This window comes from Tachypleus tridentatus, chromosome 3 (assembly GCF_004210375.1).
Source record: "Tachypleus tridentatus isolate NWPU-2018 chromosome 3, ASM421037v1, whole genome shotgun sequence".
Lineage (NCBI taxonomy): Eukaryota > Metazoa > Arthropoda > Merostomata > Xiphosura > Limulidae > Tachypleus > Tachypleus tridentatus.
In genome coordinates, this window is record NC_134827.1 from 31,763,556 (window position 1) to 31,790,801 (window position 27,246).

Consider the following 27,246-nt stretch of genomic DNA (forward strand, 5'->3'; position numbering starts at 1 on the left):
CCCTTTACTTTTATAGAAATCTAATGTCAAAATGTACCAAGATTCCCATGTAGTTCTGAAAATAATCCGTTGAAGAATTAGAGATATTTATGTTTCCTTCGCTGATAGAGACGTTTGTTGCACTTCTTGATATAGTTTTGAATAATAAAAACGAGCAGAGACCTGTATAACGCCTTTGAACATTGGCTTCAACAATAAAAACGGGTAGAGATCTGTATAGCACTTTCTAATATTGTCTTCAACTATAGAGATTGGTAGAAATCTCTATCACACTTTTTAACATTCTCTTCAACAATGAAAACGGGTAAAGATCTGTATAGCACTTCCTAACATTGTCTTCAGCAATAACAACAGATGGTTAAAACCCATTGTCAGGTTCAAGATGGGTCCCAACAGTCTAGAATAAAGTTTATTTTATAGGACTAACTTTTGTTCCCGTGTCTAATATATTTATATTAATATATTAAAAGAGCGTAAGTTAATTATTACTTTACTTGTGTAGTTGCCCTCCAGTAGCTCACCGATATGTCTGCAGACTTACAACAGTAAAAAGCGGGTTTAGATACCCGTGGTGGGCTGAGCACAGAGAGCCCATTGTGTACCTTTGTCCTTAATTTAAAACAACAACTTCTGTAGTTTCAAAGCTAAATGAAAAAATATCTACAATTTACTTAGTCATGATAAAATATTTTGATTAAGTTATAATATCCTTAGTCATTTGACAATACGAGTTAAAGTTTATTTTTAAAAGCATAAAAATACGTATGTGTTAAAAGAACGGAAGTTCGACCCAACAACTTCCTTGTTTGATCGATTTGTATTTTGAAAATCTGCATTATACTTTTTTTTTAACCCTAGTCCTTTGATAATCTGTGTTCATGGAGGCATCTAGTTTTGTCTCCAAATAGCAAAATGAATTATTTATACGGAATAACTTTTCCATTATTCAGTACTACTTTCACAAACGTCTCTTAGAAAATCTTTGAAGAAAATTGATTGAGCTATGAAAACAGACATCTTGTGTTTTCTAAAGTGAGTGAGGCCTACTTTCTTAGAGATTGATTGGGGATCTAAATACAAAGTTTTTGCTCTTGAGTGGACACTTAAGTTTCCAATTCGACCAAGAAGCTGGACAATTACGAACAATTCGAGATTTAAATAGAAACTCGTAGATAAAGTCTTTACGAGTCTTAGAGCAAAGAAACTGAATGATATAAATTTACTGAGTTGTCTGATAACTCAAATTCTTCGGTGGCCAGTGATAAGATTAGAGTTTCTAGGCTTAACGCTGAAACACTCTGGTAAATTAGTGGGAATTCGACTAGTCAACACCATTCACTGCTAACTCGTGGGCCACTGTTTATCAACGAATTGTGGAATTGACTGTGACATTGTAACGCTCCCATGAGTGAAAGGGCGAGCATGTTCGATGACAGGAGAGACGAAACATGGTAACGGGAGAGACGAAACATGGTATCATAAAACACTTTTCGTCATTGAGTAAACAACTTTTCCACCAGTTCACAAACTGCACATTTTATTTAGTTTTGACTACAAGTTCGTCACGACAAAGAACTCAAGCAAAAATGTTACTAACGTCGTTCCAAATTCTTTCTGAACCTTCCAATAATCTCGAATTTTTGGTTAAAGAAGTCTTGGAGAAATTCACTGCTTTCGTTAATACTTATTTTACAGTCTGTACTTCATGGATAATTACTGTATTACAAAACCCAGTAAAGTTAAGTTTTTTCAGATGACTCATCGTTCAGTTAATATTCGTAAGTTGATTTCAATTTTCTTTCACAAACGAATCTGAAATTCACGACTAACATTTTCAACCACAAAATTCCGGAGATCAGTTACTCTACATTTACCTCGTCCGTTAAAAAGGTTCACCACTGTGAACAAAGGTAAGTCTACGGATTTACAACGCTAATATCAGGGATTCGATTCCCCCCGATGGACACAGAAGATAGCCCGATGTGGCTTTTCTATAAGAAAACACATACACGCACCGTTTAAAAAAGGTTAATTACCTTACCGTTCCTTATCATTTAGCGATAATAAGTTAGTAAAGAACAATTTATAAGCATAATAAAGTGATTTATTTTTGAGGAAGAAGACAGGCCAGTGTTCTATAAACATATGTAGCATGTTTCGCAAAATATAATGTAACTTTATTGTGCTTATAAATCGATGTTTACCAACTTATTATAATCGCATAATGTACTGTCTTGCTCAAGTTTCTCATTTAGTACAACAAAACTAATTAATCTTCCTGTTTTGTAAACACATTAATTGGTCTACACATTTTCTCTTTTTTGTAAAAAAAAAAGTATCCTTCAGTTTTTCTTTCCTGTGAAAAGACCAATTATTCTCCAGTTTTTCCCTTTTTGTAAAGAGACCAATTATTCTACAACTTTTCTGTTTTATAAAAAGACTAATAATTTTCCACTTTCTTTTATTTGTAAAGAGACCAATTATTTTCCAGGATCTCCTTTTTGGTAAAGAGACAAATTATTCTTTAGGTTCTTCTTTTTTTTGTAAAGAGACCAATTATTTTACAGGTTCTTCTTTTTTTGAGTAAAGAGACCAGTTATTCTCTAGGATCTTCTCTTTTGTAAAGAAACCAACTATTCTCTAGTTCCTTTCTTTTTTTGTAAAGAGACCAATTATTTTCCAGGATCTCCTTTTTGGTAAAGAGACCAATTATTCTTTAGGTTCTTCTTTTTTTTGTAAAGAGACCAATTATTTTACAGGTTCTTCTTTTTTTGGGTAAAGAGACCAGTTATTCTCTAGGATCTTCTCTTTTGTAAAGAAACCAACTATTCTCTAGTTCCTCTCTTTTTTGTAAAGAGACCAATTATTTTCCAGGATCTCCTTTTTGGTAAAGAGACCAATTATTCTTTAGGTTCTTCTTTTTTTTGTAAAGAGACCAATTATTTTACAGGTTCTTCTTTTTTTGGGTAAAGAGACCAGTTATTCTCTAGGATCTTCTCTTTTGTAAAGAAACCAACTATTCTCTAGTTCCTCTCTTTTTTGTAAAGAGACTAGTAATTTTCCAGTTTCTTCTTTTTTGGTAAAGAGACCAATTATTCTCCAGGATCTTCTCTTTTTGTAAAGAGACCCGTTATTCTCTAGGATCAACACTTTTGTAAAGAGACCAACTATTCTACAGATTCTTCTTTTTTTGTAAATATATCAGTTATTCCCCAGGATCCTTTCTGTTAAAATAGGGACTGGATAAAATACCTTCGAGGGTCAGATCCGTCACGTGAGACACCAGTTGGCCCTCTATGTCTTTGGCCTCAGGATTATACACGATAAATGTAGAACTGGTTGTACGTGAAACGCCAGTTGGCCCTCTATGTCTTTGGCCTCAGGATTATACACGATAAATGTAGAACTGGTTGTACGTGAAACGCCAGTTGGCCCTCTATGTCTTTGGCCTCAGGATTATACACGATAAATGTAGAACTGGTTGTACGTGAAACGCCAGTTGGCCCTCTATGTCTTTGGCCTCAGGATTATACACGATGAATGTAGAACTGGTTGTACGTGAAACGCCAGTTGGCCCTCTATGTCTTTGGCCTCAGGATTATACACGATGAATGTAGAACTGATTGTACGTGAAACGCCAGTTGGCCCTCTATGTCTTTGGCCTCAGGATTATACACGATAAATGTAGAACCGGTTGTATTGATATTTTCACCTCAGCCCCAGTGGCTCATCTGTAGAATGTAGGCTTATAACCTAAGAAAAGGGTTTTGCCTGACGTAGGCACAGCACATATAGCCCGATTGTGATGCTTTGTGCTTAACTGCAAAATAAAACAAATCTTTTGAAAGTTCGAAATCCATAAATACTAAATACCCTTTTTAAGAACATGCCCAAAATGAAATTGGAAGTGGTCTTAAATGAAATTCTTTCCAATGTGTTTTTAACATTCCATGAGTGTTAGGTGCTATAGAATCCGCACATATTCAAAGTGATAACGAACTCCATTCATATATTTGTTATTCATTTAATACTGAATGAAATAAAGCTATATTTCCAATTAAATGTAGTCGGTAATTATGGAGTGTTTATAATAAACTGTATCATATAACAAACTGTTAACTTCCTCAGTGAGCTCTGAACAGCTCATCTGGATATTTGAATTACCCTAACATCGCTATAAAACAAGGATATCATTTTAGTGCATTTTAAACTTTTGCTAGACAATTAACCTAAATACACTAAATATTTACGTAAAACAAATGATACACAGTTATAATATTTATTGAAAAAAAGAGATAAAGATGGAAGGAGTTCTATAATTTTTATTTTAAATTCAAATTGATTAATTAAATCAAAATGAATTAGAACTTTTACTCTGGTGTAAAAACCTTAACTATAATTATGCTTAGAAAAGACATTAACGCTATAACAGTTGCAAATGCTGAAATAAGTAATTTATTTTAAGTGTTCTGACAACAAATTCGTCTTTTGTTAAAAATATGATAGGTTTAATCATATGAACTAGATATTTGTTAATTGAAATGTTTGGTTTTTAACTCTGAAACTGGGGGGTCGAGTGACCTTTAACAACAGGTGAACAACTCATATTTGAACAGATCTAAAACGTTTCAGTATACTGAACTTTAGGAGCTTTTAATTTTTGTTTTATCTTACCCTTGTTGTTTTTACACTTGAACTTGTTTTTTAAACAATTATTCAAAGATAATAAATATTTTAAAACAAATAGAATCACCTGAAGTCGTCTTCTAAAGATGTTAAACCACATGATGAAATTTTAAAAACAAATCCAAAACTCTAACGCTTCCCAATAGTTAACCATTCTTAACCCTTTATTCTCCTGAAGAACAATGATCAACTATTCTAAAGCGTTAGAGTCTTGGGCCTAGTTTTTGTAAAATTAATTTTACCTTTTATACCTGATCCTGTGTGCTGGGGCCCGGCATGGCCGGGTGGGTTAAGGCGTTCGACTCGTAATCTGAGGAACGGGGGTTCGAATACCTGTCGTACCAAACACGCTAGCCCTTTCAGCCGTGGGGGCGTTGCAAGGTTACGGTCAATCCCACTATTCGTTGGTAAAAGAGTAGCCCAAGAGTTGGTGGTGGGTGGTAATGACTAGCTGCCTTCCCTCTAGGCTTACACTGCTAAATTAGGGACTGCTAGCTCAGATAGCCCTCGAGTAGCTTTGCGTGAAATTCAAAAACAAACAAACAAACTGACAAATCTTAAACACACGAATAAATAAAACTTAAAATACTAACGTGTTTAGTTTTAATTTAGGCTACAATATGTCTCTCTGCCAATACCACATTATTCAAAGTACCTGAGGCTTTCTTCCACGTTACATGAGGGGGAGGGAACCCCTCAGCAGCGCAATCAATGACGATAGACTGGCCGAGAATGACGGAAGTGTTAGTTGGCTCCACAATCCAGTGAGGGGGTACTATTTCATAAAAAACAACACCATTTTAAAGTTATTTTTATATACTAAAAGCTGAGCAAACATTGGAATCTTAACATTTGTTAAAAGAAATGTGTTAACAAAGTGTTATATATATATATATTTACTTACTGCTGATTAGTGCTAACGTGTTATTTACTCTTGTACGACATTTGATTAGATTTTTTAAAAAATGAGCAGTCAATGTAGTTAAAGCAGGGTGACTTTACTACTAATTATTGTTACTTTTTGTTACACAGTGATTTCAGAATTTACAAAATAGTAATAAATCTCCCGTGCTAACTTTGTTCAAACTTCCTGAGATAATAATGTATTTATATTTCAATCTTATAACAGCTTTCATCAAGTGGTTTTACGATGTTTATATTTTTTTAAATGTTCTTTGTATTCTGAAATTATAAATCTGTGTTTTTTGTTTTTTTTTTAATTTTTAAGCATCCTGCTGTTAGGAAACATGTGACAGTGTTCTAAAACATTAAGCATCCTGCTGTTAGGAAACATGTGACAGTGTTCTAAAACATTAAGCATCCTGCTGTTAGGAAACATGTGACAAAACCCATCCATGCCATTTTCTACAAAAGCTGCGAGTGGTAATTCGCTACGACATTGTAAGGAAATAAAAAATATATAATATTAAAACACGCAGTAAAAGCATATCCATACCGATACATAAATTACAGTTTGCGTTTTCACAAACGATTATTCTTATAATGTAACTAACCTATAGAAATTTCTATTTTCCGTAATCTATATATAATATGTTCAATTATTCGCGTGTGGTTTGTTCTTCAAATATATTGATATCCGTTGCAAACAGCACTCACACACACTCACGACAGTGGCTAATTGAGGGTTATATTTCTAAACAGTGTGTGTGTCAATTCGTGTTATTGACTAGCTGCCTTCCCTCTAGAGTAAGCAGTTTAGTATTATTGACTAGCTGCCTTACCTCTAGAGTAAACAGTTTAGTATTACTGACTAGCTGCCTTCCCTCTAGTGTAAGCAGTTATTATTATTGACTAGCTGTCTTCCATCTCGTGTAAGAAGTTAGTATTATTGACTAGCTGTCTTACCTCTAGTGTAAGCAGTTAGTATTATTGATTAGCTGCCTTACCTCTAGTGTTAGCAATTGGTATTATTGGCTAGCTGCCTTCCATCTAGTGTTAGAAGTTCGTATTATTAAGTAGCTGTCTTCCATCTCGTGTAAGAAGTTAGTATTATTGACTAGCTGCCTTCCCTCTAGTGTAAGCAGTTTAGTATTACTGACTAGCTGCCTTCCCTCTAGTGTAAGCAGTTATTATTATTGGCTAGCTGCCTTCCATCTAGTGTTAGAAGTTCGTATTATTAAGTAGCTGCCTTCCCTCTAGTGTAAGCAGTTAGTATTACTGACTAACTGCCTTACCTCTAGTGTTAGCAATTGGTATTATTGACTAGCTGCCTTACCTCTAGTGTAAGCAGTTAGTATTATTGACTAGCTGCCTTACCTCTAGAGTAAACAGTTTAGTATTACTGACTAGCTGCCTTCCCTCTAGTGTAAGCAGTTATTATTATTGGCTAGCTGCCTTCCATCTAGTGTTAGAAGTTCGTATTATTAAGTAGCTGCCTTCCCTCTAGTGTAAGCAGTTAGTATTACTGACTAACTGCCTTCCATCTAGTGTTAGAAGTTCGTATTATTAAGTAGCTGCCTTCCCTCTAGTGTAAGCAGTTAGTATTACTGACTAACTGCCTTACCTCTAGTGTTAGCAATTGGTATTATTGACTAGCTGCCTTACCTCTAGTGTAAGCAGTTATTATTATTGACTAGCTGCCTTCCCTCTAGTGTAAGCAGTTATTATTATTGACTAGCTGCCTTACCTCTAGTGTAAGCAGTTAGTATTATTGACTAGCTGCCTTACCTCTAGTGTAAGCAGTTAGTATTATTGACTAGCTGTCTTCCATCTCGTGTAAGAAATTAGTATTATTGACTAGCTGTCTTACCTCTAGTGTAAGCAGTTAGTATTATTGACTAGCTGCCTTACCTCTAGTGTTAGCAATTGGTATTATTGGCTAGCTGCCTTCCATCTAGTGTTAGAAGTTCGTATTATTAAGTAGCTGCCTTCCCTCTAGTGTAAGCAGTTAGTATTACTGACTAACTGCCTTACCTCTAGTGTTAGCAATTGGTATTATTGACTAGCTGCCTTCCCTCTAGTGTAAGCAGTTATTATTATTGACTAGCTGCCTTACCTCTAGAGTAAACAGTTTAGTATTACTGACTAGCTGCCTTCCCTCTAGTGTTAGCAATTGGTATTATTGACTAGCTGCCTTCCCTCTAGTGTAAGCAGTTATTATTATTGACTAGCTGCCTTACCTCTAGTGTAAGCAGTTATTATTATTGACTAGCTGTCTTACCTCTAGTGTAAACAGTTAGTATTATTGACTAGCTGCCTTACCTCTAGTGTAAGCAGTTAGTATTATTGACTAGCTGTCTTCCATCTCGTGTAAGAAGTTAGTATTATTGACTAGCTGTCTTACCTCTAGTGTAAGCAGTTAGTATTATTGACTAGCTGCCTTACCTCTAGTGTTAGCAATTGGTATTATTGGCTAGCTGCCTTCCATCTAGTGTTAGAAGTTCGTATTATTAAGTAGCTGCCTTCTCTCTAGTGTAAGCAGTTAGTATTACTGACTAACTGCCTTACCTCTAGTGTTAGCAATTGGTATTATTGACTAGCTGCCTTACCTCTAGTGTTAGCAATTGGTATTATTGACTAGCTGTCTTCCATCTCGTGTAAGAAGTTAGTATTATTGACTAGCTGTCTTACCTCTAGTGTAAGCAGTTAGTATTATTGACTAGCTGCCTTACCTCTAGTGTTAGCAATTGGTATTATTGGCTAGCTGCCTTCCATCTAGTGTTAGAAGTTCGTATTATTAAGTAGCTGCCTTCCCTCTAGTGTAAGCAGTTAGTATTACTGACTAACTGCCTTACCTCTAGTGTTAGCAATTGGTATTATTAAGTAGCTGCCTTACCTCTAGTGTAAGCAGTTATTATTATTGACTAGCTGCCTTACCTCTAGAGTAAACAGTTTAGTATTACTGACTAGCTGCCTTCCCTCTAGTGTTAGCAATTGGTATTATTGACTAGCTGCCTTCCCTCTAGTGTAAGCAGTTAGTGTTATTGACTAGCTGCCTTACCTCTAGTGTAAGCAGTTAGTATTATTGACTAGCTGTCTTCCATCTCGTGTAAGAAGTTAGTATTATTGACTAGCTGTCTTACCTCTAGTGTTAGCAATTGGTATTATTGGCTAGCTGCCTTCCATCTAGTGTTAGAAGTTCGTATTATTAAGTAGCTGCCTTCCCTCTAGTGTAAGCAGTTAGTATTACTGACTAACTGCCTTACCTCTAGTGTTAGCAATTGGTATTATTAAGTAGCTGCCTTACCTCTAGTGTAAGCAGTTATTATTATTGACTAGCTGCCTTACCTCTAGAGTAAACAGTTTAGTATTACTGACTAGCTGCCTTCCCTCTAGTGTTAGCAATTGGTATTATTGACTAGCTGCCTTCCCTCTAGTGTAAGCAGTTATTATTATTGACTAGCTGCCTTACCTCTAGTGTAAGCAGTTATTATTATTGACTAGCTGCCTTACCTCTAGTGTAAGCAGTTAGTATTATTGACTAGCTGCCTTACCTCTAGTGTAAGCAGTTAGTATTATTGACTAGCTGCCTTACCTCTAGTGTAAGCAGTTAGTATTATTGACTAGCTGTCTTCCATCTCGTGTAAGAAGTTAGTATTATTGACTAGCTGTCTTACCTCTAGTGTAAGCAGTTAGTATTATTGACTAGCTGCCTTACCTCTAGTGTTAGCAATTGGTATTATTGGCTAGCTGCCTTCCATCTAGTGTTAGAAGTTCGTATTATTAAGTAGCTGCCTTCCCTCTAGTGTAAGCAGTTAGTATTACTGACTAACTGCCTTACCTCTAGTGTTAGCAATTGGTATTATTGGCTATCTGCCTTCCATCTAGTGTTAGAAGTTATTATTATTAAGTAGTACCTCTTTCTTTCTTTGTGAACCTAACGATAACCGAAGAATGTCGAAACGTTGTTCGGTCCCCTTAATAGAGTTTTCTCTACCCATACCAACCGTTTCCACATATATATATATATATCGTGTTATTGACTAGCTGCCTTCCCTCTACTGTTAGAAGTTCGTATTATTAAGTAGCTGCCTTCCCTCTAGAGTCAGTAGCTCATCCTAATGACTTCCCCTAATCCATAAGCTCAAAGTTTGTGAAAATTGTGACGAAATAGCTCTCGTGCAGTTTTGTGAGAATATTCTGAAATGTTTCATTTGTTCTTCCAAGCCTGTCGTTAAAACAGCTCAAATGTTTAGTAATGGAATTTAATATTTTAACATTATTCAACAAAGTTCTATACAGAATATCTTATCGTATTTAAGGCACACAAGTTAAACTCTAGTAACTCATCCAAAGAAAGCAGCGAGTCCCTGATTAATATTATTTCACTGTAATCTTAACATTTATTATACAAACTTGTCGACAGATGACGCTAACTAATGAAATTTGGTATTTTTGTGTGTGTTAGCTTACGGCAAAGCCTCATCAGGCTATCTGCTCTGTCCACCGAGTGGAATCGAACTCCTGATTCTAGCGTTGTAAATCCAAAGACTTTCCGCTGTCTCACCAGGGGACTTGGTATTTTTGAGAACAATGTTCTCGCATTCTTTCAACTCAAACTATTTAAAATGAAGATACTAGAAATAGCGGAAGAAGAGAGAAAGGAATATATAAAAATTCGTACTTTAAGGTGATTCAATACAGAACAATCTACATAATGCGATAATATATAAATTTCGAATCATAATGATTATGTTCAGTACGAATGCAAGTTCGCACATAATTGTTCGTCAACGGAATCACGTGAACTCATTTCCAGACGTGACGTCACTCTTGAGACCAGTTATAGACAAAACTGAATATCGCACGTGTTTCGCTAACCCTGGCCATTTTATTATGCTTACTGTTCATATTTAGCATCCACTGTGTAGGTTCTAGGTTGACAATTAAAATATTTGGAAGTTAAATTAGCCACTTCTTAATATCCTGCAGAATATTGATATTGATACAGTCCAGTAAATTAAAACACAATTGAAATGAAGGACTGTGTTAAAAACAACAAACCTAAACCTCTGACTAATGTTAGTTTGTTATAACCAAAAACAAGAAGTAACAAAAATAAATTTAAAAAAAACGATTCACTAATTGATAGTATCCCAGGATACATTTTATATCCCACATTATAGTTAATAAATATATAAAATGCTATATATATAATTATTTATTTATTCACAGTTCGGATTTTCGGGAGTGTTGTATTTCTTGATGTAATAATTTACATGTAATAAGCTCCCAGTGGCTTAACATAATCCAGAGGGCTTACTACCAGTGGTTTAGCAGTAAGGTAGAGGGCTCACTACCAGTGGTTTAGCAGTAAGCTAGAGGGCTTACTATCAGTGCTTTAGCAGTAAGTCAGAGGGCTTACTACCAGTAGTTTAGAAGAAAGTTAGAGGACTTACTTCCAGTGGCTTAGCAGTAAGATAGAGGATTTACTACTAGTGGCTTAGCATAATCCAGAGGGCTCACTACCAGTGGTTTAGCAGTAAGCTAGAGGGCTTACTATCAGTGCTTTAGCAGCAAGTCAGAGGGCTTACTACCAGTAGTTTAGAAGAAAGTTAGAGGACTTACTACCAGTGGCTTAGCAGTAAGATAGAGGATTTACTACTAGTGGCTTAGCATAATCCAGAGGGCTTACTACCAGTGGTTTAGCAGTAAGCTAGAGGGCTTACTACCAGTGGTTTAGCAGTAAGCTAGAGGGCTCACTACCAGTGGTTTAGCAGCAAGTCAGAGGGCTTACTACCAGTAGTTTAGAAGAAAGTTAGAGGACTTACTACCAGTGGCTTAGCAGTAAGATAGAGGATTTACTACTAGCAGCTTAGCATAAGCTAGAGGGCTTACTACCACAGGCGTTTCTAAGCTTTTTTATTTTTATTTTAGAGAGGAAAAAGTAAGTACAGGAAATAAACACTGATAATTTTGGTTTCAAGTCACAGTTTATTGGGTTTGAACATATTAATTGATTATATTTCGGATGGGGTCCACCATGGGAGGCAGAACTTTCTAATGGGACATACCTCCTTCCACACCTCTCCCTACACCACTTCAGTGAACACGCTCCTACTTATCACGCTGAAATTCGAACCTTGATTCCTAAGTAGGATAGAGCGCAGATAGTCCTTTGAACAAATTTTGTCAACACATTATTATTATGTTTAAATACTAATTCATAATCGATTATGAAACCTGTACTGCCTATTATAGGTTCAGGTAGTAATTACCTTGGTTAGCCTAAACCCAACGTATAGATAGAATAATTAGTAATGTCATTCAGACATATCTCATATCTTCCTTTCGAAATGATGTCATTTGCTGAAACGAAAAACCGAATTAAGGGGAAGACATTTCGATAAGGACCAACATTTCGATAAGGACCAACATTTCGATGAGGACCAACATTCGATAAGGACCAACATTTCGATAAGGACCAACATTTGATAAGAACCAACATTTCGATAAGGACCAACATTCGATAAGGACCAACATTCTGTCCTTCATAATTACGTTAACCTTCCAGCGGAAAGTTCAGTGAACTCTGTCTTTGTTCATCCATTAAAACTCACGAAAACAAAATCTATTTTATGGAGTAAATGAAAGACGGTGAACTTCGATATCAAATTGCATATTTTCAATCTTTCCTTTTCTGTCTTCAGCCACCAACTGAAGATTTGTCTCTGGATTACAACTTATAGATTTATTAAAGGTCTTCACAAGATTTGAAGAATTTCATTTGGGAAAACAGAAATCAATACCATCGACCTCTCCGAAAAACATTTTCCCTGTTTGCTCCAGATAGCTAGACTTAACTCTACACGATATTAAACTTCCACGAATATTTTGCGAACTACCAAACCATAACAAGTCTTTTCAAGAATTTTCCATCAGACAAGGTCCCCTTCAGTGCTACAACGGCAGTTATTCTGACTTACAACGTTAAAATCCGAGTTTCAGTGCCCGCGAAGGGGCAGAACACCGATAGCTCACTGTGTAGCTTTCTGCTTAATTGCAAATCAACATGAGATAAGTCCATTTAAAATACACTTTAGTCAAGTGTTCTTACGGATGCTATGCTATTTTTGAATTTGGTTACGAAGGCCACGTCCTCAAGTGGCACAGCGGTATGTCCTGGACTTACAATGTGGCACAGTGGTGTCCTGGACTTACAATGTGGCAGAGCGGTGTGTCCTGGACTTACAATGTGGCACCGCGGTGTGTCCTGGACTTACAATGCTGAAAACAAGGTTTTGATACCCGTGATAGACAGAGCAGAAGTGGCCATTGCGTAGCTTTGTGCTTAACTTCAGAAAAACGAAAGCCACGAAGTTATAGGCCTACAATACCTTCTGATGTAATATCTTGTGGTACAATAGTTATTTAATATTCTCTTCCATTTAATGACTCAAGAAATGTCTCATCTTATATCCACTTTACTCTAATTTAATCTCAGTAGATTACAGAGGGAAATTGCCGATATTTTATAAATATTTTCTTTTTGTGGTTACTAGAAAAGATAACGCACATACTTGAAAGTTAGCCCAGTCTGTGTGATAAATTCTTTAGATGATACACGACAGACGTTTGAGAAATATGACCAATGGTCACCAAAACGTTTGGTCTTCAAAAAATATTTTCAGCTGAAATTTATTTTAAAATACTGCTTCTCTTTCATTTTATTTTTTAAGAGAAGATATTAATAATTAATTAATTAATTATACTACTCAATTTTAGTTATTATTGTATATTTGTTCTGAACTTCGCGCAAAGCTACTCGAGAGCTATCTATACTAGCCGTCCCTAATTTACCAACGATAGAGTAGACAAAAGAGAACTTGTCAACTTCAACCACAGACAATTACTGAACTACTGTTTACTAAGGTTTGGTGAGAATGACCTTGATAGTATAAAGGTCCTACTGCAGGAATCGAATCCTGAAGCAGAACCATAATCACGAAGCCGTAATAACGATAATCACAGAAACATTGTGAATACATTGATACACAATGTGTCTACACATGATAAACAATGTGCACAACCTGAATTCCTGTAGTATTTGGGTCACATGATGTGTAGTCTTTTCACTGAAGTTAAGTCTGAGGACTTATACTGCTAAAATCCGGGTTTCGATACTCGCACAGATAACCCATTTTGTAGGTTTTTTGCTTAAAAAAACATTATTTTGTAATGTTTTATCATCGCCTGTTAAAAAAAAACATTATTTTGTAATGTTTTATCATCGCCTGTTAGAAAGGTTAACCTGAAGATGACCTAAGAAGGTCAAAACATTGTTCTGTACTTTATTTTAATTAAAGTTTTAATACCAATACCTGCAATCTTTAGAATACATTTTTACTTCAACTGGATTTCTCGTTATCATGAGAAAGAGAGTTCGCTAAACTCATAGGGTTTACGTCAGTGTTTCTCAACCATGTTTTGCTCAAGACGACCCACCTATACATAATATACAATTTACACTATACCCTAACGTTTTACAGAGTAGTCAAAAGTGATGTCATAGACATATCACCCGATAGGTCCCGGATGAAACACGTAGAAAAAAAAAAAAAACTCAGGTAAAGTACCCACAAAATAGTTTAAAATATGTGACGTAGCAATTTATTTTATTATTTTTTTACAGTATTTTGCTAAAATTTCGCGGCATCCCAGTTACGAAATAAATGGCTTACTTAGTAATAGGAACTGTTTATAACAAGCCATCTACAACGCCAATTTTATCAGTTCCATGATCATTTATCGAATTTCTGAATGGTTAACTGAAAAGCAGTTATAGTTGTTTCAAGTTTGATAATAGGTAAAATGATTTAATCAATACTGGTGATAACTAAGTCATGGTAAGACTAGAGGGAAGGCAGCTAGTCATCACCACCCGCCGCCAAGTTTTGGACTACTCTTTTACCAACGAATAGTGGGATTGACCGTGACTTTATGACGACCCCATGGCTGAAAGGGCGAATATGTTTGGTGTGACAGCGATTCAAACCCGCGACCCTCAGGTTACGAGTCGAACGCCTTAACATACCTGGCCATGCCGGGGCTCATGGTAATAGAAACCCAGGAAATGTATGTTTCCTAATGACGAGAAACCCACTTGAAATAAAAATGTAGCTCAGAACTGCTCTTATGGGTATTAACACCTTTACTAATAAAACAAAGAACAACGTTTCGAACTTCCTAGCTTATCTTAAGGTTAACAAACACATACCTATACTAATTAATAACCTGACGTCTAACTGAAACTCCCCCTACAATCTCGTACCCGTTTATACTCTCGTCCCTAAGACATATACCCGCCAACTATCCGCACTGTGTACTCTGCTAAAATCCAGGGTTCGGCTCCCAAAGGTAGACATGATAGAAAACATAATGTGGCTTTGGTTTAGAACAATGATTCTTTAACAGTGGGATGTGTGCCACCAGTGGTACGTGGGGCTAATATCAGTGGTACATGACACAATTACAAAATCATAGATACCATAAATAATGAGCTTCCCACATACATACCACTATGACTTACTGACTCGTCAGTATGTTTTTCTTTAAAACTGACAAATGGTGCCACATACGTGCCAGAAAAAACAGTCACATCGTACATGGCTAGGTGATTAAGGCACTCGACTCGTAATCCGAGGGTCGCGGGTTCGAATCCCCGTCACACCTAACATGCTCGTCCTTTCAGTCGTGGGGACGTTATTACGTGACGGTCAATCCCACTATTCGTTGGTAAAAGAGTAGTCCAAGAGTTGGCGGTGAGTGGTGATGACTAGCTGCCTTCCCTCTAGTCTTATACTGCTAAATTAGGGGAAGCTAGCGCAAATAGCCCTCTAGTAGCTTTGCGCGACATTAAAAAGAAGCCAAACCAAACCACATTAATGGGTAAGTGTTAGGAATAAAAATCTTTCTTACTAATTTACTGTTTTAAATTAGGCCTAAGTTTATGATTTTAAAAAAATTAAACAAAAAGTGGTATACGAGCCTGAAACATTCAAGAAGCACTTATCTAAAACAAACACTCATATGTAAACATTTAGATACATTACGTATCTTTCTGCATAGTATAACAACGCAAAGAAATTTAGTCATGACATTCTGGATAAATTTTGTTTGTGTTTTTGTACTCTAGTCGTGATGTTAATAACTCTTCAGAGGTTATAACCATTATCAGTATAATCTAGCCAGAATAGGGAGAAAAACACACATTACAACCAGAATAGTCAAGCCAAAATAATGGGAAATCACACATCTCAACCAGGACAGTCAAGCCAAAATAGTGAGAAAACACACACCACAACAACTAAGAGGTTTCTCTGTGTGTATTAATAATCTCTTATTTCAAAATCGCCCCCCAGTAGCACAACGGTATATCTGCGGACCCTCAACGCTAGAAACTTGGTTTCGATACCTACAGCGGACCGAGCCCAGATAGCCCATTGTGTATCTTAAGTGTTTAATTCGAAACATATAAACAGTATTTCAAAATCATAATGAGAATTGTTTGCACTTCTTAAAGTAAGTTATTGACCTGTGAGGTTCATTATCAATTCAATAAACAACTGTCCATCTTACCGTCCACATTCAGAGAAGAATTATGAGTCCTACTGCCTCCAGAGTTGGAGACGATGCACGTGTAATTACCAGCGTGGTTAGCCTTCACACTGGACACAGCAAGCAAAATGAAACGCTCGTGAACTTGTAGAGTAACCCCGGATTCAGGTGACAGAGGATGGTCATCTTTTAACAACTTTATGTCAAATGGTGGATCTCCTTCATTGACCCCACACGTGATCACGACCGCAGATCCCTCTCGAACTCGGTTAGGAAAATCGAAAGGGATTATCTTCGGTGGTGCTAGACAGAGAATAAAAATAGGCATTTTTAATCTAATACTTTTTTCTGTTTACTTACAATTATTTGTTTGCGAGCAATTCTTCCCTTTGTATTTCAAATTCACACTGTTTTTACTCTTAGGTACAAGTTGTTTGGGAACACAATTTTCCCAAAAGGTGGCATCACTATATAGAACACTTTCGATGATCCTGACATCTGGTACTAAAATATATTTCACATTTATTTAGGACTTTATATATTGCGTTGCTGAATAAAACGAAATATAGTGCTTTTTCTGCCTTTTTTATTCCTTACACCAATCACTGCATGATACCTTTTTGATAGATTGTTTTTAGGTGGAATATTCATTGTAAAAGTAGGTTTAATAGATGACAAGCCTGTTATAGAAACACGGGTATGTAGGACTTTGTGTTTCTACAACACGAAGTTGCCGTCCATTCAAACACATTTCATCAAGTTAATAATTCTTACACCCTCTAGAAACAAATCTATGGGCATACTAGATCCTTGGTTACGTAATTTTTATTACAATCTTCAAAACATTGAAATGACAAATTAATCTCAAAGTGTTAAAAAAGAGATCCAAATAAAGTGGATTTACGAAAGTTCAACAAATTTTCCGTATGAGAATAAAAATAAAATATAATTCTAAACACCAGTGTTTAGTGTTTACTAAACTTTACTTTTAGTGTTTACTAAAGTGTTTGGAAATGAATGGAATGACACACAGAGTTATAGTGTTTATTTGTGAAATTTCGAGTAGAGCTACTCGAAGGCTACCTACACTTGTCTTTCCTGAATTAGAATTAACAGATTAAAAGAGGAGGCAGATAATTAACGAAACGTGCGAGCGATCGTTACATTATAATGTCCCTTAGCAGACTGCGAATTGAACGCTCTAACTACCAGGTTATGCCAGGCTGCAAAGTGTTGAGATAGTTTAGTATTTGAAGTTAAGCCTAAAAACAACATAATGGGCTATCTGTCTTCTGCCCACCACAGATATCGAAACCTAGATTCTAGCGTTGTAAGTCCGCAGATAATCCTTTGTGTCACTAGAGGGCGAGTATTGAAATAGAAACAGGGGCGTTGATTTTTTACACTCGATGGGGGGGATGATTTTTGCAACCAGTTATGTGGACTGTTCAATTTGCAAATTGGTAATCTGTGATTACGTGAAACTGAAAGCTGTAAACATACAGTCACAGAGTAATCTTGTTGCCACGATACTTGCATGTGTACTTAGGCCTATTGACTGATATTTACGAACTGAACTTTCGCTTAGATCGAATAGCTTAGAAGCACGTCTATATTAAAGATGTACATTTCGGCTACTGAAAAAGCCTACATCTAAGCCTAATTATGTAATTCGATTGGTAAGAACACGAAAATCACAAGAACAAAACGCACAATTTGTAGGCCTGTGATGCAATAAAACAATTCAACAGACCAAACTGTAGGGTGGATGATTGTATGCACCATACCCCCCACCTAAAATGAAGAGGGGATGTATACCCTCATCCCCCCAGGATCTACGCCCCTAGATAGAAACGCGTTTATTTTATCTAAAGACTTGGAGTGATAGCTTTAAGAACGCTACTATTTTATTGCAAAGTTTGTTTAGTTTTGAATTTCACGTAAAGCTACACGAGAGCCATCTGTCCCTAATCTCAGAGTGTAAAAGTAGGAGGAACATAACTAGTCACCATCAACTCTTTTACCAACGAGTAGCTGGAGTGACGTTATAATACCATGGTTAAAAAGTACGAACAAGCATGTCCAACGTGACAGGGATTCGAACCTACGACCCTAACATTATGAGTCAAGCATCCTAACCACCTGGCTATGCGAGGCCTCTCTAGAAGCACCCTCTATAATAAATATTTCAAATACACTATGTCTGCTACCGATGACCCGTTTCACTTAATGCTCCGGATGGTTACCCAAACTGGGATACCACAAACAAAGCAGTTCTAAGAACACTATTCATACAACCCGTATGCTGTGAACGCCTCCTCTAAGCCGAAAGTTGCATTCTTATAAATTACGTTTGTCGTAAAACAATAGTGTTAGGCTTAATGTACTTTAAACATTGCATTCTTTATTTGAATTCGTGGCAATGCCAGTGATACACTTACGGATTATAACGCTAAAATTCGGTGTTTGATTCCTTGCCATAGACAGAACGTATATAATTAACTGTGTAGCTTTACGGTAAAACAACAACTTGAGATAATAATATTATTTAACTTCATTTATTAACTGTTATTTTCATCATACAGAGCTACCTTCACTCTGTCCACAACGTGGAATCAAACCCCGGATTTTGCCGTGGTAACTCTGTAAATTTACCACTATCTCACCGAAGGATCGTCTAAACTTACAGTTACTGGGGCTGTTAAATTATATGTCTTTGTGTGAGTTCGTTCGTTGTCTAGTGTCATCGGTTGTTTGTACATACCAAGTAGGTGGGAGGACGGAGGTGGGGGGTGGGACGGAGGTGGTAGAAGAAGTACAATGCAGCATCATAGGCTGGTCCTCTGGTTGAAATTATCTGTTTGATTAAAGTTACAGCAAACTGGGATTTAGTTGAACGAAGTCTCCGTGGTTTTATCTCAGGACTAATGACTGGACATTACCAGTCAAAAAGATTTAGAAATGAATGTTTTATGGGTGAGGGGGGGGGCAAAGGTTATCTAGGTTCACGATCAACATACTTGTCACTTTAACCGTTACGTCTTGATGATCCGAAGCGCCGTCTTCACTGATTGCGTTGCATCGGTACTGTCCTTGATCCGAGTCGCGTTTCACTTCCCGAATGATAAGAGAACCATTTTGAAATACTTGTTGTCGGTGGTTGATGGGAAGTTGTAGACTACCTGCAAACAAATAAAGTTCGAAAGATGTGACTCAGCAGTCAGTGACTGAAACAGTAACAATTTTCTGTTCACGTTTATCACGGAAAGTTGGCGTGACCGGCCGCCAACTTTGTGTTTGGACACGAATGCTCGCGAAAAACCAATCTCTGATTGGAAAGAAAATGATTTTGAATCTAATTTTCCTCACGAAAGAACAAAGATAAAATCGTGATTTCAATATATTATTATAATATTTTATTTGTTATTTCCTTTGTGATTTTTTAAATCCATTTACTGATTTGTTTGAATCACGCCACACACGAAAATAGGAGCAAATGTTTACTGATCTATGAAACTAGCCTGATGAAATCTCCTTGGGCAGATGAACAGTGTTACAAGAATTGTTTAGATATAGGAGATTATTCATTAAATTGTTCATCTTATAATCAGAGAACTTGACGCAAAAGCCGACAGTTTACTGGTGCTAATCCAAATGCTGTAGCGGACTAGTTTTTTTAAGAATTTCGCGCTAGGCTACATGAGAGCTATCTGCGCTAGCCGTCCCTAATTTGACAGTGTAAGACTAGATGGCAGGCATCTAGTCATCACCATCCACCGCCAACTCTTGGGCTACTCTTTTACCAATGAATAGTGGGATTGACCTTCACATTATAACGCTCCCGTGGCTGAAAGGGCGAATATATTTGCTGTGATGGAGATTCGATTCCTTGACCCGCACATTGCGAGTCGAAATCCCTAACCACCTGGCCATGCCAGGACAGTAAGTTGAGTAAGACACTATATTATAATAATTTTTCCCACTGCATCTTGTATAAAATTGGCATTATGGTAGACATCAGCTATTGTTTAATGTGGGTGATACATTACTTGTCACTCAAGGCGTTTTCACGGTTTTGACTTGAAATATTGTTGCCATTCAGTGTAAACTACCGAACGTTCTAGAAGAGAATGATGCACACAGTTCTCTATGAAAATACTAAAAGGAAAAGGTTGTTCTGAAAAAGAATCAACCATTACGTTGAACATAGGTTTGAACTATTTTCTAGAAATATTTAGGCTTAATTTCATCAAAAAAAAATACCTCTTTCCCAAACTATATGTTTTATAGGATAGCCAGCCACTGGACACTGCAGTATCAGTCTCTCTCCTTCAACTACTGTGACATTCTTCATTGGACGGACATATGGTGGGCCATACACGTTCACCTTAGCCACGTGACTCACCAATCCAATACCGTTGCTGGCAACGCACTCATAAAATCCTCCATCTCGAGTATGGATTCTACTGATGTTCAGGAATGCTATAAGTTTACCATTTTCATTTTCTATCTTTCCTGTGTGGAAATGACGACCTTCGGGAAGTGGTAGTTTGTCAATCAGCCACGTCACTTCCGGGAGTGGATGTCCAGAAACTATGCACTGAAGTGACAACGATGCACCAGCGTCCAGCGTGGTTTCTGCAAATCCGTTGTGAAGTTCAGGTGGTACATCTAGAAACATCAAAATTCCAACATTAATTCAATAAATTCGGGTGTGTGTCGTTTTCTTGTTAAGTTATCTTCTATATAGAAATAAAACATTCGTGGCATTTCAGTTTTTATACATACTAAAACTGCTTTGTATCATTTAATACAAAAACTAAAAATTCTATAAACACTGTCACTTTTGGTTTGATTTGTTTAAGTTTAATTAAGTTTTGAATTTCGCGCAAAACTACACAAGGGCCATCTTCGCTAGCCGTCCCTAAATAGCAGTGTAAGACTAGAGGGAAGGCAGCTAGTCATCACCACCCACCGCCAACTCTTGGGCTAGTATTTTACCAACGAATAGTGGGATTGACCGTCACATTATAACGCTCCCACGGCTAAAAGGGCGAGCATGTTTGGTGCGACGGGGATTCGAACCCGCGACCCTCAGATTACGAGTCGAACACCTTAACCCAACTGACCAATTTGTTTGAGCGATCATTTTATTAATGGTCAACTTCAGTTTTTCTAAAAAACATTATTGCCCGTTACAATTTCTGCCCTCCCCCCCCTCGGGAGCTTGGCTGCATCACTGCTGAAAAACGTTAAAATATAACATTTCAATCTCAAAAATAAAACTCGTGTTTAATCTCACGTTAAAGCACACCAACAAAATTATATGTCGCAACCTGACCACGCCCAGCCGTTCGGTGAACTTACCTCCAACTATAAGTTGTGCTGCAGCCTGAACGTTGTTCCCATGGCTGTATACGAAGCACTGGTACATCCCCTGGTCAGCTCTGGTGACAGCTCGGATGTGGAGAACATTTCGTGAACGGAAGTGAATCCGTCCGTCGAAAATTACAGACCGGAAATTTTTCATCCACACTATGGAATCGACAGGATGACCGGAAACAACACATGTCAGTGTTGCGATTCCTCCAGTCAACATCACCAGGGAGTGGGGCTCAACACTGGCTTTTAATGGAGCTGTCAGAGAAATAATTAAAATCATAACACCTGGAATATTTAACGTTTGTTTTAAAAAAAATTTGGTTGGTTGGTTGATATTAAATTTTGCGGGGTCACAAGGGTTTGTTTGTTTGTTTTGGAATTTCGCACAAAGCTACTCGAGGGCTATCTGTGCTAGCCGTCCCTAATTTAGCAGTGTAAGACTAGAGGGAAGGCAGCTAGTCATCACCACTCACCGCTAACTCTTGGGCTACTCTTTAACCAACGAATAGTGGGATTGACCGTCACATTATAACGCCCCCATGGCTGGGAGGGCGAGCATGTTTGGCGCGACTCGGTCCGCGAACCCGCGATTCTCAGATTACGAAGCGCACGACTTAACGCGCTAGGCCATGCCGGGCCCTGCTACACGAGGGCTATCTGCGCTAGCTGTCCCAGATTTAACACTATAAGACTAGAGAGAAGGCAGATAGTCACCGCCACCAACCGCCAGCTATTGGGCTACTCTTTTACCAACGACTAGTAGGATTAATCATAATATTATAACTGCTTCCGGCTTAAAAAACGAGCACGCCCGGTTCAACGGGGATTCGAATCCTCAACTCTCAGGTAACGAGTCGAATGCCCTAACCACCTAGTTATGTTGGAGCTTTCTTTTAGGGAAGAAAAGTTTATAATGTCAGTGGTATTTTTACCAGCCATTAAGTTTTAAACTATCGAAAACATATTAAGATAATAAAACACTTCATTTGGTTTACTTTATAAACTAAAAGCATTCAATTTTATCATAATACATTAAGTGAAGTTAAACATCTCGACTGTTTCTTTACTCTTGAGACAAAAATGTGTTCTCCATTGACTCAGTGGTGCGTTTCACAGCATATAAAACTTTAAATCAAGTTTTTGTATCATTGCGTTTAACAACAAAACAAAAAGACGTGAAAATCTTATGTTGAAATAATACAATATAGAGCCAAACGTCAATAGATTGATCTAAAATAAATAGTTGAATAAATTATCTTCAAAAAATACACTTTTTCTGTCTTATACTTAGTTCTTTATCACCTTGTATTTCTGGTTACATTTCCTTTGTCTTACGTAAAAGCTTACACTATTTTTTAATCTCTTCTCATTAAACAAGAGAAGGATAAGACAAACATTTAATTATGTTGAAAAACGTTCAATATATTGTCACTGAGTAACGTTATTATGTATTGATACTCACTAATGTTATAATGTATTGTTACTGATTAATGTTATGATGCATTGTTACTGACTAATGTTACGATGTATTGTTACTGACTAATATTATAATGTATTGTTACTGATTAATGTTATGATGTATTGTTACTGACTAATGCTATGATGTATTGTTACTGACTAATGTTATGAAGTATTGTTGTTTAGTAAAGTTATAATGTATTGTTACTGACTAATGCTATGATATATTGTTACTGTATTGTTGTTAACTAATGTTATAATGTGTTGTTACTGACTAATGCTATGATATATTGTTACTGTATTGTTGTTAACTAATGTTATAATGTGTTGTTACTGATTAATGTTGTGAAGTATTATTGTTTACTAATGTTATAATGTGTTGTTACTGACTAATGCTATGATGCATTGTTGTTAATTAATGTTATGATGTATTGTTACTAACTAATGTTATGAGGTATTGTTGTTTAGTAAAGTTATAATGTATTGTTACTGACTAATGCTATGATGCATTGTTGTTAATTAATGTTATGATGTATTGTTACTGACTAATGTTATAATGTATTGTTACTGACTAATGTTATAATGTATTGTTACTGACTAATTTTATGATGTATTGTTACTGACTAGTGTTATAATGTATTGTTACTGACTAATGTTACGATGTATTGTTACTGACTAATGTTATAATGTATTGTTACTGATTAATGTTATAATGTATTGTTACTGATTAATGTTATGATGTATTGTTACTCACTAATGTTATAATGTATTGTTACTGACTAATGTTATAATGTATTGTTACTCACTAATGTTAAGATTTATTGTTACTGACTAATGTTATAATGTATTGTTACTCACTAATGTAACGATTTATTGTTACTGACTAATGTTATGATGTATTGTTACTGACTAATGTTATAATGTATTGTTACTGATTAATGTTATGATGTATTGTTACTCAGTAATGTTATGATGTGTTGTTACTGACTAATGTTATGAAGTATTGTTACTGACTAATGTTATAATGTATTGTTACTCACTAATGTAACGATTTATTGTTACTGACTAATGTTATGATGTATTGTTACTGACTAATGTTATAATGTATTGTTACTGATTAATGTTATAATGTATTGTTACTCACTAATGTAACGATTTATTGTTACTGACTAATGTTATAATGTATTGTTACTGACTAATGTTATGATGTATTGTTACTGACTAATGTTATAATGTATTGTTACTGATTAATGTTATAATGTATTGTTACTCACTAATGTAACGATTTATTGTTACTGACTAATGTTATAATGTATTGTTACTCACTAATGTAACGATTTATTGTTACTGACTAATGTTATGATGTATTGTTACTCACTAATGTTATAATGTATTGTTACTGACTAATGTTATAATGTATTGTTACTGACTAATGTTATGATGTATTGTTACTGACTAATGTTATAATGTATTGTTACTCACTATTTTAACGGTTTATTGTTACTCACTAATGCTATGATGTATTGTTACTGACTAATGCTATGATGTATTGTTACTGATTAATGTTATAATGTATTGTTACTGATTAATGTTATGATGTATTGTTACTGACTAATGTTATGATGTATTGTTACTGACTAATGTTATGATGTATTGTTACTGACTAATGTTATGAAGTATTGTTGTTTAGTAAAGTTACAATGTATTGTTACTGACTAATGCTATGATATATTGTTACTGTATTGTTGTTAACTTATGTTATAATGTGTTGTTACTGATTAATGTTGTGAAGTATTATTGTTTACTAATGGTATAATGTGTTGTTACTGACTAATGCTATGCTGCATTGTTGTTAATTAATGTTATGATGTATTGTTACTGATTAATGTTATGATGTATTGTTACTGACTAATGTTATGATGTATTGTTACTGATTAATGTTATGATGTATTGTTACTGATTAATGTTATGATGTATTGTTACTGACTAATGTTATGAAGTATTGTTGTTTAGTGAAGTTATAATGTATTGTTACTGACTAATGCTATGATATATTGTTACTGTATTGTTGCTGACTAATGTTATAATGTGTTGTTAGTGACTAATGTTATAATGTATTGTTACTCATTAATGTTATGATGTATTATTACTGACTAATGTTATGAAGTATTGTTGTTTAGTAAAGTTATAATGTATTGTTACTGACTAATACTATGATGTATTCTTACTGTATTGTTGCTGACTAATATTATAATGTGTTGTTACTGACTAATGTTATAATGTATTGTTACTGATTAATGTTATGATGTATTATTACTGACTAATGTTATGAAGTATTGTTGTTTAGTAAAGTTATAATGTATTGTTACTGACTAATGCTATGATATATTGTTACTGTATTATTGTTTACTAATGTTATAATGTGTTGTTACTGACTATTGTTATAATGTGTTGTTACTGAGTTGTGTTATGAAATGTTGTTACTGACTAATGTTATAATGTGTTGTTACTGAGTTGTGTTATGAAATGTTGTTACTGACTAATGTTATAATGTGTTGTTACTGACTAATGTTATAATGTGTTGTTACTGAGTTATGTTATGAGATGTTGTTACTGACTAATGTTATAATGTGATGTTACTGAGTTATGTTATGAGATGTTGTTACTGACTAATGTTATAATGTGATGTTACTGAGTTATGTTATGAGATGTTGTTACTGACTAATGCTATGATATATTGTTACTGTATTGTTGTTAACTAATGTTATAATGTGTTGTTACTGATTAATGTTGTGAAGTATTATTGTTTACTAATGTTATAATGTGTTGTTACTGACTAATCTTATAATGTGTTGTTACTGAGTTGTGTTATGAAATGTTGTTACTGACTAATGTTATAATGTGTTGTTACTGAGTTATGTTATGAGATGTTGTTACTGACTAATTTTATGATATATTGTTGTTCACGAACGTTATAAAGCACGGTTTCTGACTGACGTGTATAATAACTTCTTAGCTTGTTCAAGCTCTGATTAACATAGTTTGCATGAATAATACAAATAGTTGACCCAATACAGTTGTTCTTACAACTATATAATGAAACAAAACTAAAACATACATATACCCTTATATTATAGCTTAAAATAGGAAAACTTTAAAGAGAGTAATTATGTTTTTCTTGTTTTTTATGTTAAATAAATCCCTTTAAAATGTGCTTTTGTAATCCATAACACACGGATAAACTGCGTGTGTTTTAAAATACAGATATCGTATTACGTTTCATTTAAATAGCAAGGCAAAAGTTTCTTCACAACAAAAAATATAACATTGAATATTCCAAGAAACCAATGAGTGAATTGTTATAATAGACTGTCCATTTAACTGTTATAACGTTTTAAAAAGAAATCTGTAGGCGACAGAAAGACGTGTATATATTTTAGGTTATTTAATGTTATCGATCACTATTCACACTTTCAGCATCACGAATGTATTCAGAGAATTTTACTCACTGGGTTGTTTTATTCATTCAAGATTTCAGTTCAGAATTTGATATGTTTTTCCACTGTAAAGAACTGGCAGGGTTTTTGCCCTCAAAGGAAATCCTCAGAAGGAAAAGTTCAAACTAAAAAACACAATAATTTCTTTCTCTATTTGTTTGTTTTTGAATTTCGCGCAAGGCTACACGAGAGCTATCTGCGCTAGCCGTCCCTAATTTAACAGTGTAAGACTAAAGGGAAGGCAGCTAGTCATCACCACCAACCGCCAACTCTTGGGCTACTCTTTTACCGACGAGTAGTGGAACTGACTGTCACATTACAGCTCCTCCACAGCTGAAAGGGTGAACATGTTCAGTGGAACGGCGATTCGAACCCCTGACCCTTTTGAGTAAGACTTTACGAGCTAAAGATGAATGAATGAAAATAGTGATTTAAGATTATGTCGCAGAAATCATGCCGTATTTTTCCAAGAGTTATTTTGCTAAACCAGTGAAAGCGTTTATATTTTTAAAGATTTTCATCCAGCAGTGCAAAATCATGTAATAAAACTTTAAAAAAAAAACACGTTAAAGAGCGAATAACATTGATAAATGTATAGATTGAAAATTCCAAATTGCTATAAAAAAAGACTTATTGCGAAAACTTAACCAGCAACAATGCTTCTGATATTAGATAGGTGAGCTCATCGTAAAATTTATCGAATGTT

The 27,246-nt window shown here is 35.5% G+C and overlaps 1 protein-coding gene across 1 annotated transcript in view; it reads right to left on the reverse strand.

The window, feature by feature from the left end:
• The window catches only part of LOC143245782 (cell adhesion molecule Dscam1-like), a 100,417-nt gene that overhangs the window by 45,544 nt on the left and 27,627 nt on the right, over positions 1-27,246 (reverse strand). The window contains exons 3-7 of the mRNA XM_076492036.1: positions 21,571-21,840; positions 20,467-20,874; positions 19,224-19,385; positions 16,225-16,506; positions 5,342-5,461 (exon numbers count right to left, since the gene is read on the reverse strand). Coding sequence (XP_076348151.1) covers positions 5,342-5,461; positions 16,225-16,506; positions 19,224-19,385; positions 20,467-20,874; positions 21,571-21,840 — 1,242 coding nt within the window. The remainder of the gene's footprint in view (positions 1-5,341; positions 5,462-16,224; positions 16,507-19,223; positions 19,386-20,466; positions 20,875-21,570; positions 21,841-27,246) is intronic.